This window comes from Chelonia mydas, chromosome 3 (assembly GCF_015237465.2).
Source record: "Chelonia mydas isolate rCheMyd1 chromosome 3, rCheMyd1.pri.v2, whole genome shotgun sequence".
NCBI lineage: Eukaryota > Metazoa > Chordata > Testudines > Cheloniidae > Chelonia > Chelonia mydas.
The window spans coordinates 136,497,106-136,512,026 of record NC_057851.1 but is presented as its reverse complement, the minus strand read 5'-3'; the positions used below and the strand labels follow the sequence as shown (position 1 = coordinate 136,512,026).

The 14,921-nt window shown below is 42.8% G+C and overlaps 1 protein-coding gene across 1 annotated transcript in view; it reads right to left on the bottom strand.

The window, feature by feature from the left end:
- Window positions 1–2,005, bottom strand: part of EFCAB2 (EF-hand calcium binding domain 2) — a 37,911-nt gene extending 35,906 nt beyond the window's left edge. The window contains exon 1 of the mRNA XM_037893502.2: window positions 1,865–2,005. Coding sequence (XP_037749430.1) covers window positions 1,865–1,895 — 31 coding nt within the window. The 5' untranslated portion in view covers window positions 1,896–2,005. The remainder of the gene's footprint in view (window positions 1–1,864) is intronic.
- Between the last annotated feature and the right edge of the window lie 12,916 nt (window positions 2,006–14,921).

The window sequence follows — 14,921 nt, the reverse complement described above, 5'->3', positions numbered from 1 at the left end:
CTAAATGAGGGTCAAGCTACTTCAAAGACCCTCTTCAACTCACCATTGTAGCTGCTTCAACATGAACACTGGCTGATACAACCCAGAGTTTAATTTGCTGGTGAATGCTCAGTAAGTAGAAGGCTCTCAGCTGTGGAATCTGTTATGAGCAGAAATCAGGATAAGACCAAGTCTTACTACTTTCAGGTTATGATGCAAGACTTCTCCCTTTTGGTAGGCATTCCCCTAAGATTTATGCATAAAGTGGCCCTGACTACAGGACCAAGTGAACTATATAGATTTAACTACTCATTTATTAGCCCCATAACACTGAATGGAGTGAGAAAAAAAAATCAGTTCTTTATTCTGAAGGAAGGTTGATGTTTTTTCTTAATTTATGTATGGTGCCTACATACGACAGTGATGGGTTCTTTAGAAATACATATAACAATAATTTCCAACTTCTCATCACAACTATTAACTACTAATATTTCTGTAGAACTGCTCTATTGATCATACCGTTTTTCATAATTAACAACAAACATTACATTTTTTACTACTGAAATTTGATTATTTCAAATACAATATTTAAAGTTTGCAAATTATGAATAACAACTAATATTAGTAGGGTGTGAAAGGAAAAATAAGGGTTAAAATAAATAAAAATATTGAGAATTATGGGAAATCAAATGTTATTGTTCTTTTATCTTGGGATATAATGAGGTTAGCATTCATGATGTTTGAATATTCTGGTTATAAATCATACTTGTGGTCTATTAAACATAGCCTCTGTTAATGCCTCCTATACTGAAATACCATGAGCATTATCACTTCATTTAATGATATCATACTGATGACTTTTTCTTGGCAGTGGTTACTAGCTATATTTGAAAATGAAGTATAACAAATTGTTCAGGCAGAGGGAACAGCTGACTGGTTGAAACATCTGATTCCAACTACTTAGATCCTCTGGAAACACAAAGTCAGATCCCAAGAGGAGATTGGTTGTTTGTTCATCCAACGCAGATAAATTGAGTTGCATACAGTTTACTATGAGTGCCTTTCTACTGTGGTAAAAAAAAAACCACTGTCTACTCTCCACGGTCATTAACAATCCCATGACACTTTTTGTAAGGTTTGCCCTAGAGTACTTGTCCAAATGCAATCCCCTTCATCTCAGACAAATACACTTCAGTGGTAGATGAATTATTTTCATCATGTATGGTACTGTATATAGTTTGTTAAATCATTTTATGAACTAAGGTGATATATATAATATTTATTATGGTAATAAAGCCCTGCAAAGGGCAAGGTTGTTTTTATTTAGCAAACCAGGAGTTTCACAATGACAAACTGAGCAAGACCATAAATCCAAAAATTAAAACTATAAAGGCAGATTTCATCCTTGGTTCACATGTGAGCTGATATTGGCTTTTAATTCTGGACTGTGAACTCCCTGAAGTTAGTAATGATAACTGTAACGTGATGCGTCGTGACAGGAAACAAAAGCACAGTGGCTGGACCCTCTTGACCCCAGCAAAGACTGTGAAGAAACAAACCTATCAGGATGCTCCTTCCACCTGTTGGTCTGGGCAGGTTTGGTCTTCCTGCCTTACACCATCTCCCAGCGTCCCTGTGCATCTTCTCCCAGTGTCCCTGTGCACCATCTCCCTGCCCTGCCCCATCTCCCAGCGTGCCCCCCCCGGCAGTATCTTTATCCCTCCCCCGCCCCACCCTGTCACCAGGCCCCCGGCCCGGCTCAGGCGGGGTCTCTGGGCTTTCGAGGAGCCCGGGAACCGGGGGTGTTTCTAGTGCATGGGGGGGGGGGGGGGCGCGGGGGCTGAGCCGCTGCGGGGGCCGCTCTTCTGCTCCTGCGGTTTCTTACCCGCGGCGGCTCCCTCCTTCTCCTCCGCCATGTCGGCCCCCAGCCGTAACCATGGCAACGCGGGGCGCCGGCGGCTCCTGCCAACCCGGCCGCGCCCGCGCGCTCCCAGCTCCCGCCAAACCTCGGCCCGGTGCCTGCGCAGCGCCCCCCGCCAGGCCAAACCCCGGCCCGGCGCCTGGCAGCGCCTCCTCTTCCCGTCAGCTCTGGGCCTGAGGGGCGGACGCGGAGGCACCGTCGTGGGCCCGCTGCTGACAAGACCCTGGCCCCCGGGGCGCCGCTGCCCCGCGCTGGGGCCGGCTCCAGCCATCTCCGAGTCCGCTCGCTGAGCGCAGCCTTTGCCGAGCGGCGCCGGGACCAGGCCAAGGGCGAGGAAGTGACTTGTTCGAGGTCACAGAGCTGGAGGGACCCCCCAGGGCACCTGACTGTCCATCCAGTGGTTCTCAAGCAGGGGTCCATGTAGCCCTGGGGGTACCCAGAGGTCTTCCAGGGGGTATATGAACTCGTCTAGATATTTATCGAGTTTTACGCCTGGCTACAGCAAACGGCCTAGTGAAGCCAGTACAAACTAAATTTTCACCCAGACAATGATTTGTTTATACTGCGCTATATACTATACACTGAAATGTAAGGCCAGTATTTATGTTTCCAATTGATTTATAAATATAGGGTAAAAATGAGAAAGTAAGCAAGTTTTCAGTACTAGTGTGCTGTGACACTTCTGAATTTTTATGTCTCATTTTATAAGCAAATAGTTATTGAGTGAGGTGAAACTTGGGGGTACACAAGACAAATCAGACTCCTGAAAGGGGTACAGTTGTCTGGAAAGGTTGAGAGCCACTGCCTTAACCCATCATACAAACTTTCAGCACAGTTTTGGGGTGCAGTTAAAGGTCCACATACACTGCAAAGCAAAAATAGGTCACTGTTGTTTACGTTGCAGTGTGAATGGTTCCATGTCTATGCAGCAGCCCTGGAGGAATCTCCTTTTAGGTCTAATTTAGTAACCACTGAAAACCACAGCTCCCATTAATTTGAACAACAATAAATAAACTTGCTTCCCTGTGTTCCTCCCTAGCCCCAATGCTTATGATTCTTCACAAACACTGCAACTACAATCAAACAATATAAAAACAAATAAAATATTTTAAAATGGGGGTTCCTTGGAATCTGACCACTGTGTTTTATCTTCTTCAGGAGAGTACAGGCCAATAGAGAAGGCAGCACACTATCTTTTGTGTAAAAGTTTCAAACTGCTGGCTACACCTAAATACTGAATTTTATTTGTGGAATTTTGTTTATTTATGTTTAGTGTTGCTATTGGTATACTGGTAAATATATGTTAACCCTCATACACTCTTTACAAATTATGCTGATTTAAAAGCAGAATCTGCACCACTGATGATCAGAAGAAAAGGCCATGGGCCTGGTTAATTAAGCTGCACTGAGAGTGGTGTGTCTTGTTATTTTGGAGTATTATTTTTTTTAAAAAATGAGGAAAAAAAACATTAATATCCATAAATAATCTTGTTAAGTTAAGGATGCACTGAGATGCATCTATAGTATTGATGTAGGATTTCACAGCAAGCGCATTCGTTATAAAAGCCCCAGAACTAGACCCTGGTCCTTGCCCTCACTGCTTCTTTTTCTAATGTAGAAGTACAGCAAAAGCAGAGATGGGTGATTTTTTCCTAAACATACAGCTATTGTGTGTTCAGAGTTCATGCAAAATAATTGAAACTTGAACAGCCAGTTCAGCTATAAAATTGAACAGAAGCCAGACCTCTTTGCTTGATAAAAGAAATGTTTTTCTAATACTGTAACATGTTGTTTGCTGAAATGACCACACCATGTACCCCTTGCATCAGTTATTTTTGTCTTTCCTTTTACTCAAGCATAATGTAAAATTTAAGAAATGGGCATGATAAGAGTCTTAAGACAACATATAATTAGCCTACTGGGACAACATTTTGTGTTCTCTGAATAAAATAGATGCTTTTGAATGGTTATGAATGGATTGGAAACATTAGGGCAAATTACTCTAAATATTACATACATGCATACAGTCTCTCTTAGTGCAAAGCACCAGAGTCACATCACAATTAAAAGTAAACACAACAGATGGAAGTCTTTGCCCAGCAATCTTCCTCCACAGTTCCTGGTCTTCACACAGCCTTGAGAAAAATGCCATAATGCATCCCCTCCAGTTAGCCACATCGAACCATGTTTGCCATGAGCACTCTCCTGCCACTGGCACCTGGCATCAGTCCCTGCAAACTTGTTTCAGCAATCTTCCTCTGCTCATCCCACCCACATGTCCTGCAAACTCAAATTTTCTTTGATCATCTTGATGATATCAGGTATCACTTCAGGTATGCTGTAAATTTGGGCATTTATCTCCTCATTAGTCAGGGGTACACGGTATAGCTAATGCACAGCAATTGAATGTAGAATTTCAATTTAAGAGACTTTCTGCCTTCGGTGTCCTGTTTCCTAAGGTCATGTCTACACCAGAGCTAACAGCGGCACAGGTGTACCAATACAGTTGCACCACTGAGATCTTTCATGTAGCCGCTATTCCAATGGGAGAGAGCTCTTCCAACAACATAAACCAACCGCCCCCAGTGAGCGGCAGTAGCTATGTTGGCAGGAGACGCTCTCCTGCCTTCATAGCAGTGTCTATACTAGTGCTTCTATTGGTGTAACTTATGTTGCTCCTGTGTGGTTTTTTCCCCCACAACCCTGATCAACATAGTTATACCTACAAAAGTGGTAGTGTAAACATAGCCTAAGCATCCATCTCTCACAAGCATTCAGCATCTTGCTACAGATGAGACGGCAGCAAATTTCATTTTACACTTCATGGTAATTCCTTTGCTTCTCCAAATGTGGCTGTGTCGCTAGAGCAACAGTTGTGATTCCAGTTCTGTGTCAGATCTCTAAGTGATGTTTACCATCCCTTGTAGTCACACTACTTTTGTGAAGTGCTCAATGCACTTCAGGGCCTCCTCAGATTTGGGTAGGAATATCTTTGCCTTTTCAGCAGACTTAACTGCCACCATTGTCTTTGTGTGTGATATTTTAAGACCTAATTTCTCTTTCCACCACTACTCTGTAGCAGTTCTGGCACCTCTTCTTGCCATGATCCCATCCTGTGAATGTCAGTGAAGCACAGATGACTAATTTTTCAATCCACCAACAGGTACACCCTCCTGTAGGTTTCCATCAGGGCATCTTCTTAAAATTTCTTCAAGATAACAATTGAAGAGGGTCAGTGATAGCATGAAACCCTGTCTGACACCTATCTTAAAGTCAAACCAACTACTTTGCTCACACCCCATAAATACTGAAGCCATTGCATTTCCATAGAGATATTGTATCAGCCTTATTACATTTTCACCAACTCTACTCAGCCCCAGGATAGCCTGAAGAGATTTGTGCCATATGCTGTCAAATGCCTTAGCAAAATCCAGAGGCATGGGCCACCTGCCCATCTCCATCACTTTTTCCACACAGCACATACCGATTGAATATTTGCTCCATTGTACCTCTTGGGTCCAAACCCAGCTTGTTCTTTAGCCAGAAAGTTCTTTATCTTGGGTACAATTCTCTTCAAGATGATGTGCAATAATATTTTGCTCAGATATGCCAATAATGAGATAGCTTTGTCCCCCTTTGTAGGACTAGGGACCATCAGGGATTGTGTCCAAGTCTTGGACCATTTTTCAGACTCCCAAATCACATTGACAAGCTTATGATATACCAAGATGAGTGCCTTTCTACCACTTTGAATTAGTTCTGCTTGTATGTTATCCACTCCAGGGGCCTTATTGCTTTTCAGTGTCTACATCACATCTTCAACTTTGTAGATTGGAGGAGGAGTCAGGATAAGTCAAGCTGCTCAAGTAGATCCCCTCTGCCTCTCACTTCCAACTTAAAGTTCATTTTGATCATATTATACAGTTATCAGCAATACTTACCCCAAATGTTGGGTGAAATGGTATTTTCCCTGCCAGGGAAACCTTTCAAAAGAGTTTTGAGGGTTTGGAAGGTTTTCCTAATGGCATTTGCTGCAAAGGATTCTGTATATCAATCCACTGTTGTCCAAGTCAATCTTCTTTTGGCACTTTAATCAGTGCATTTATTTCTCATGTCATATGAGACTATTGCTCCCTTGCAGTTTCATCCATCTTCTTTTGTTCTCTTAGCTTCCTTCATTGATCAGACAATTTGATAATATTCTCCATGTGTGTCTTTGTCTGGAGTGGCTCACAAGCAAGAATACCAACAAGGCAGACTGTTAAGAAGGGCACAAACCCCAGACTTATTATGAGTTCTGTATGTAGATTTCACCAAACAACAAGTGTAAACTCCTTAGGCACAATACAATTGTCAGGCTGCCTTTGTTAGAAATCACAGGCCAGAGATGAGAGGCAGGAATGAGGCAAAGAGGTGATGTCACAGTCTCCAGTTTATACCTCCATGTACCTGGAAAAATACTGTCTCAAACATGGAGTCGTGAATCACATGTTCTAGTGCCTTGCTGAGTCAGGAGGCATCCATTGTCTGTGCTCTTTGAGGCGTCTTCAGGAGGGGACCACTGGAAGAGTTGATTCTCCTTAATGACCCATCACCACATGGCTGGCTAGTCTCAATGTAAATCTGTTTTGTGGGTGTTATCCAGGAACACAACATATTTAAGACAAACACATAGCAAAGTTGCACGTATTATCACTGGGTATGAAGTCATGAATTTCAACAAGACAGTATTGTTCAACAGATCACAACTTTTCCAGTGATACCATACAAGGCACACTTTGTATAAGATTTATTGCAATTTTGTAACAGTGGCATTATATTAGTGCAGACAGTCATCTCCCTTTTTATATGGCACCACAAAAGCCTTAACATGGATTCACAGACAGTACCCTTGGGCATTCTGATCTATCTTGCCACCCAGGCAAGCTTAACTGTGATAGATGGTCACTCTACACCAAAGATCACAAAATATTCAGGTTACTCCCAGTCCCCAAAGGACCAGTCACATGCCCCAGGTCAATTTGTACCTTAGATCTCACATCAAAAACAAACATTTATTTTTCTTAGTTAATACTTGGTTTACTATAGGATTGACTACAAGGTTAAAACAAGCAAACACACACACACACACACACAAATGAGCTGCAGTCTTAGGTTTCAGATGGCAATAGAGCTGCTGAAATAAGCCAGCTCTATAAATCCTTTCGGGCTAATCTAGGTTAATCCTGGGGATCTCTTGCTTATGTTTAGGAATCTTTGCCCCTTAGAGTCCAAACAGCATAAAAAGACAAATTCCTTCTGGTCAGAGATTTTTATCCCCATCTCCCTAGAGTCCAAGCTCATGGGATGAGTGCTTCTGGACATCCCCCTTCATGGGTGTGCTGGGAGTAATCAACAAGGTCCTTGTTCTTTGATAGCTTACAATGGCCCATTTGGATTCAATAGGCCTTCCAGATGAGCTGGAGATAACCCATCTTCATGGGTGCAAACCAGTATTTCACACTTGGTGATGTTTCTTTCCTGACTGGATTTACAGTTCCAGAGCAAACATTTTTTTACAGTTACAAAATAGACACTTAAGTATTGCCTTATAATATGGGTTACAGATACCATAAGCGAGATTAATGCTTGCAGCAATTTATAAGCATTTCATAAAGTAGAATACCTATTTTAGCTATACTAAAAACACTCTGGTAAGCCAGACTGGTTTCCAGCTATGCATTGGTCAGTGTTCAGTGAGGCTGGGGTCTTGGCATGAGCTGGCACTTGGTCTGCCAGCGTCAAGAGATCCAAGGTTTTGTCTTTAGGATCTGTTTCCCTAGGAGTTCATCCACAGCCTCCGTAATGCAGCAGGAGATGTTGTGGTCTATCTGATCTATGCTACCAGTGCACAGAATTAAATATTACTAAAAAAGAAATTGACCTCATTAGGAGTGTGAGCCCATTCCAGCTGAAGTTGATGAAAGTTCTGGGGGAGGTGGTTTGAGGAGGGTGGCAGGACAGAGGATAAAAGGGACTCTTTGGACAGGAGAAGGAGGAAGAATCCCAAAGATAGCACTCTGAAATCAGTCAAAGTTTACCTCTGCCTTAACTATTAGTGGTCCCACCTCCCTACCAAAATAGAGCTCTCAATTCACACTGGGAAAATGACTAGGAGGGTTTCTGCAGTGGAGCTGCATGATGGGGTAGACTAGGTTTGGAGGCCCCCTGCTGGAGGGCTCACAGCCCTGTCACACCCCACCCCACCCCAGAAAAGGGCAGAAGAGAAGTCCTCCAAACTGCCTAGAGCAGCTGTGTGGGACACAGCCAATCACAGCTGAGCAGGCTAGTATAAGACTAGCTGTAGGGCCAGTATGAGATCAGTTCCTTGCTGGAGCTGGAAGAGCATGGGGTGAGTGAGTGAAAGAAAATTGCAGGACCTTGGACAGGGCAGTCCTGCCAGTAGCCAGGGAGAGAGAGAAGGAGTTCTGGGCTGGTTGCTTGGACTCCATAGGGACAAGGCCCTGAGGTAAGGGTGAAGATGGGGGGGCCATGGGGAAGTGGTCCAGGGAATTAGAGTAGTGGTGTAGCTTAGATGAGGGGACATGGTGGATGGCTGCTATCTACAGGGTCCCTGGCCTGGGACCTGAAGTAGAGGGTGGGCCTGGGTCCTCCTCACCCCATTACTCACTGGGGGAAGTGGCCTGGATTTTGATGCACCCCAGAAGGGGAACTGAACTTTTTAGTGTCCCAGCAGGAGAACTGGGGCCTGAAACACCCAGAGAGGTCCAGGAAGTATGGTGCTGAGACCAGTGATAGCTTATGGGACTAATTAAGGACCTAAGCCCAAGGAGGTTACAGGGAGAGAAAGTGCAGGCCTGCACACACTTGACCAGGTGCAGCTTGTGAGAGGTGAGTGCACCCCATTGCAAGAAGTTATGCTTGAAACTAAGAAATGGTGAGAAATCATTTCAAAACTAACATAGGGACTTTCCCATTGCCTTCTTTCCATATTCCCAGCTCTGCAATTTCACTTTTTCTATTACTCCTCTTTCCCTGGCATTTTCTCCTCTGGTTGCCTAATTCAATAAAAGACTTACAGATACTGTCCTGAATTCAGAAGCTCCAGAGTGCTTATCACATTGACCTAGCACAGGGTTGGAGAGCCTTTTTTCCCTGTCAGGGGCCATTGACTTGTATACAAAATCAGTTGGGGGGGGGGGTCACATACAGTCCCATGGGTGGGGCATGGAGGCTCAGGGCTTCCCCTAGGCTCTAGGGTGGGGCCAGAAATGAGGAGGTTGAGGAGTGGGCTCTGGGCTGGGGCCATGGGGTTTGAAGTGTAGGAGCAGGCTTAGGGCTGTGGCAGGGGGTTTGGGCTCCAGGAAGGAGTTGGTGTTCTGCTCTTGTAGTTAGCCAAGAGATTGAAGACTTGAACATTCAGCACCTGTTTTTCTCCTGAATGTTCAAGGCTTCAATCTCTTGGCTAACTACAAGAGCAGAACACAGTGCTGGATGTCTCTTAAAACAGGGATTTTTTTTTAAGTTTCCTGGCAATATGCCTTGAAAAATGACATGTAGAAAAATTGTAATGATTATAGTGATCAAGTGTTTGACCTAAACTATGACACTGTCCCTTTTAAACTTAATGCACAAACATCTCACTCAAGAGTATGAGTGGGTTGAAATTACTAATCATGTTTTGGCACAGACAAATGCTAAAGGAAACCTGGAGCAACTAATTGAACAGCTTGGAATGTCAGCTGCTACACACAAGATTTTTAAGAGTTCTGAAAAGACTGTACCCTTAAGCTTTTTTAAAAGGAAAAAATGGTGTCAGAAATTTAGGGAAATAATGGAAGGGACAGCAATGGAAGAAGCTAACATTGTTGATATAAGAACTGAATCCACTAAAGTTATTGGTGTTACTCTTAACTCTATCCATTTGTGCCCAGAGATTGCATCACAAACAACTCTCAGAGGCTCCCACATTCAGGGCCCTATTATACATACCCTGGGTGGTACCTTCCGTACAGACTCTAGTACTGTATTTTGAATGCTGAACAAAATGTTAAGTAGATATGTTCCTAGCGGTATTTAGTAGTCTGTGAAGTACAGACTCTCTGGGTATGTCTGCACTGCCATATAAGACTGTGGCTGGCTCAGGTCACCTGACATGAGCTCATAGGGCTCCAGCTGTGGGGCTATAAAATTGCAGTGAAGATGTTTGTGCTAGGAGCTGGAGCTGAGTTCTGCAAGGGGAAAGGGTACCAGAGGCTGGGCTCCACCCCAAGCCCAAACATCTACACTGCAATTTTATAGTCCTGCAGTCCAGGCCAGCCACAGCTGTGCCACAGATCTTTTATTGCAGAGTAGGCATACCTTCTGTGGCCTTGTAGATTCCTCACTGATGCTAAGCCCCCACATGGCAACCTCCATGAGTAGCATTTTAGATAACTTTTGGCTAAGAGTCTGTCTCATCCTAGTGGATGATGATCTGCCCTCGGTTATTCATGCCTTTGTCACCTTTCTGGCGCACTAATATATAAGCCCTCAGCACTTAGGATATTCCAAATAGTACAGAATGCTGCAGAGGTTCTTAATAATGGCTACCACAAGCACATCAAACCTGTCTTCTGGTCTCTACACTGGCTTCCAGTAGACTATCAAGTTCAAGGTCTCAGCCCTTTTCAAAGTGCTCCATGGCCTGGGTCCAGGGTTTCTAAACTACTGTCTAAAAGGTCCAAGATGAAGATCATGGTCCACAGCTTTGCTCCTCTGGCACAATGGAGTGCTCCATAACAAGGCTAAAACTCATCTGTGCAGGAGACAAAACTTTTGCGGGGGCCAATCCAAGAATATGGTGAATGATCTCCCTGAGGAACTAATGACGATCACAAACCTCACCACCTTCCACTCCAAGTGCAAAGTACATTTCTTTGACCTTGCCTTCTATAACAAATAGATAGCAACATTAAAAAACACAGAAAAGCCACCTTACTAAAATAACACTCCACTGCATGTTCTCTTTCCCCAAGGAAGAGAAGGAGCGAACCACCAATATGTGACAGTTATTCACATTGCTTAATGCCCTACTAGAAGGCACTCAGTTGCAATGGTGACAAACATAGTATAAAAACCTCTATACAATAGAATGGCTGCTGTATTTAAGCACAAAAACTTCGTTCTGAATAATTGTCATAGAAGACATTGACTTTGGAACCTCCCTCTGTTGGAACAATTACAATTTTAAAAAATCCACACAGGTAAGGGCAAGAAAAAAAAAATCTATGCATTCTCCCTCATGGAGAAAGTGAATTAGTAACCACTACAAGAGGCAATAATAAAATTAAATACCTATATTCTGTGCAGAACTGGCTTACCTATTTACATCCTCAGTTAAGCCAGACACACATTAGAAGGCTGATGTGTTTTTAAATATGTGTATTGTCTTTAAATGTTTGAGTTTACACCTACTGTACCTCCTAAAAACCAAAACAAACTAGGGAGTTTGTACGACATTCTTCATTCCTGGAAGACAAGTTAGTGATCACACAGATTTGGGAAGGAAACAGCTTGAGTCTTAATAGTTGAAGGGGAAAAGATCTTGTGGATTCAGGTCCATTGAGAAAGGCTGGCCTTGTGAGGAGGAAATACACAAAATGGGATTATAAAACCATTTTATGCTGTTTCAGACTAAAAGATTCCTTGCTACCCTTCAGAATAATCCATGAGATATTCCCTGTTCACAGCAGGAGAAATTAAGTATAACTACCATTGGCTTAGTTCACTCACTGCATTTCTGGCCCCCTTCTCCATGCTCTTTCCATTCTCCTTCTCCATTAATTATGGTGTAGCCACAGTATGGAGAAAGCTGTTCATGGCATAAAAATTGGAAATAGTTATACCTTAATTGACAGCTTTAGGATCTATGAAATGGATGGTTAATTTTAACATTAACAATTGTATTTATTCTGCATCTACAAATAAAAAGGCAACCTCTACATTGCTGGATAAAATATTGGAAATTACTAACTATGAAATGGATTTAAGGATTCTGGTTAGCAGTAACATGGAAGGTGGGAACACTGTTCAATTGCAGCAAAGGCCAATAATGGTATGATAGGGGCCTGCATTAAATTATAAACAAGACAAATTATACAGTTTTACAAGGTCATGGTGAATCCCCTCTAGTAATACTACACTGAGCATAGATACGTTACATTCATATTAATATACAACTTCTAGGAAAGCATAGAAAGGAGCCACTAAACTTAGCAAATGGCCTTTGCCTACTCTGGGTTCCATTCTGGGAAATCTTTAAACATGTGCTTAAGCCCTATTAGGCCGTAAGCACATACTTATGTCCTGACCTGGGATGCTGTAACCCTAAAAGTCCCTTTATGCCAGCTGGCAAAGGGCACACTCAACACACTGTCAGAATATTTAGTCAAACAGTGTCTTATAGGGTATAAGAACTGGTGACACGCTAGTCAAGAATATCCTTGCTTGGTGTGTTTATGGGTTGTGTATAAAGAGTTATTTATGTATGTGTGCTGGAAATATGTTCCTAAAATATGTTGTGGAGAGAGTTGATAAATAAGCCTGTCTTGGGCAAAGGAATGTGGATTTACCTGTCTGGGTCAAGGTTTATAATCAGACAATGAAAGTACATTTATATATAAGGCAAGCAAAGCAACAAGTTAACAAGCAGCAGAGGTAACAACTCAGTGAGCACACTGAGGGACATACCAGAGTCTGAACCCACAGGAGGTTCTCCTAGCTCTTTAAGTAAAGGCAATGGACTCTGGCAAATATAAGCAGAGCAAAAAGTTAAGTTATCCATTACTTAGGGGATAAAGAAGACAGCACTCTCTAGTTCTCAGAGCACTGGATCCTCGTGACAGAAGGGCTAGAAATGCTGGTAACTTGACATAAATGAGAAAGCTGTTTAGGCAAAGATTGTAGCTTGATAAAGTGAGTCTTAGACACTAGAAAACATGGTTTGTAATCCTGTCTTTTCCTTTGCTTAGTATCACTTAAATCTATGCTCTTTATTAATAAACTTAGTTTTACTATGAAGAATATCTCAGTGCTGTAACTTTGAAGTAAAGGGTGACTCCTCAGCTAGACCAACAGGCTGGTGTGAGTATTGTCTCTTTGGAGTCAGTGAACATAATTTTGTGAGTGTCCAGTGAGAGGGACTGGACAATACAGAGAGATGTCTCTGGGGAACTCAGGCAGAAGGGTTCACTGATTGTTACCTATAAGGCCAGGCTTAGATGAGTGGTGTCTCAAGGAATTGGCTGTTGAGGGAGGCAGACTGGTGTGGCAGAGAGCTGACACACAGTTTAAGCCCAAGCAAAGCTCATTCTTGCTGAGGCAGAGAGAGAGCACACAGTGGCTTATCCTTCTGGGTGCCCTGAGGAGAGCCTATCAGATGCTTTCCTGAGTTGGGGCCTTTATGACAATAGGCTCAAGTGCTTAAAGAACCAGTCTGCTGTGGAAAAAGGACTCTAAAATAGGTATCATGGAAATGCCATGTTTGTTGTCTCAGTGAGACATACCAAGAAAAGCTCAGTTCACAAGTAAATGGATGTGTTTCTAGCTGCCAATTCTGCAAACTCAATCTAGGATCTGAAGGTAAGCTGGGTTCTTTTGGGCTTATGCATCACCACTTGTAATTAATAGACTACAGGCCAAATTCTGTCATTAGTTACATTATTGAAACCTCATTGCTTTTTCCTTTTGTCAGGTGTAACAGAGGATAGAATTTGGCTCTGTAATCTAACGTCACCTACTTAATGATTCTGTTGATGATTTGCAATCCAAATTAGAACCCAGCTCACTTGAAATAGTTTGGGTTCCAGCTCTGAGAGATCTGATATGTGGAACCAATTTCAATAAATAAGTACCATATGTAAAGAGTTTTTATTCTCAAAGTCCAAACATTTGGAATCCTCTGTCTCCAGATACACTGTCAAAATCTACCTTCTAGGAGTTAAGGGCGGGGCATGGAAATGAACAATTACTTAGTTACCAATAGTATCTCAGAGCATAAGTGGGATTAGAGGTTTAACCATGACAAAGTTTGATCACATGCTTAGGGCTGAACTGGTTGTCAAATTTGGGATGAGAAGATATTTCTCCCCCTCTCCAACCAGAGCATAACAGTGATCTTGAGAGGTTGGAGAAGCTTTGCTTTCCACTGGACTCTCAGACCAAGCCCTTAATTTCTCCATAACCACATGGCTCATTGCTGCTTTACTTTAGACATTCACAAATGGCCTCTGTGTTTAGTCATAACCCAAAATGGAAGTATCAAGAGCTAAATAAGCTTGAGGTTCCCCCACCATTCTCATTGTGCAAATGCAACGAAGGATAAGACACAGAAGAGCATCAATGGCACTTATTTCATGGGGATTAGATAATCTTTTTTAAGGAAGTTAACTAGAAGCTAGAAAAAACACTACAGTGCCACCTGTAAGGTGTCAGAATTCCAGTTCCCTCTCAGTCAGGCTTCTGGTGAGGGTATGGTACAGAAACAGCCCTGCTGGATAACTTCCTCCCACCCTGTGACAAGTTAAATATATATCCATACTTATACTGCTGGAACTTTCAGCAGCACTTGAGCCTATTGATTTCTGAATACTTCTCTCCCCCTTCTTGTCAACTGTTGAGACTAGCCCACTTGCACCTTAATTGAATTGGCTCATTAGCAGTGACCACCCACTTGGTAAGGGAACTCATCTTTTCATATGCTGTGTATTTATACCGCCCCACTATGTTTTCCACTCCATGCATCTGATGAAGTGGGTTTTAGCCCAAGAAAGCTTATGCCCAAATAAATTTGTTAGTCTCTAAGGTGCCACAAGGACTCATTCTTCCCTTCCCACCCCACAAAGAAATGTCTCAGATCCTTCGCCTCAGACTGAGCTCAGAGAGGAGTTATGGGTAAGCGTTCCTCTACCTTCAAACGTCTCAGTGAGTCCCACAAGACTCAGTCCTTTTCCCAATATTCTTAGATATCTACATGAAGTCA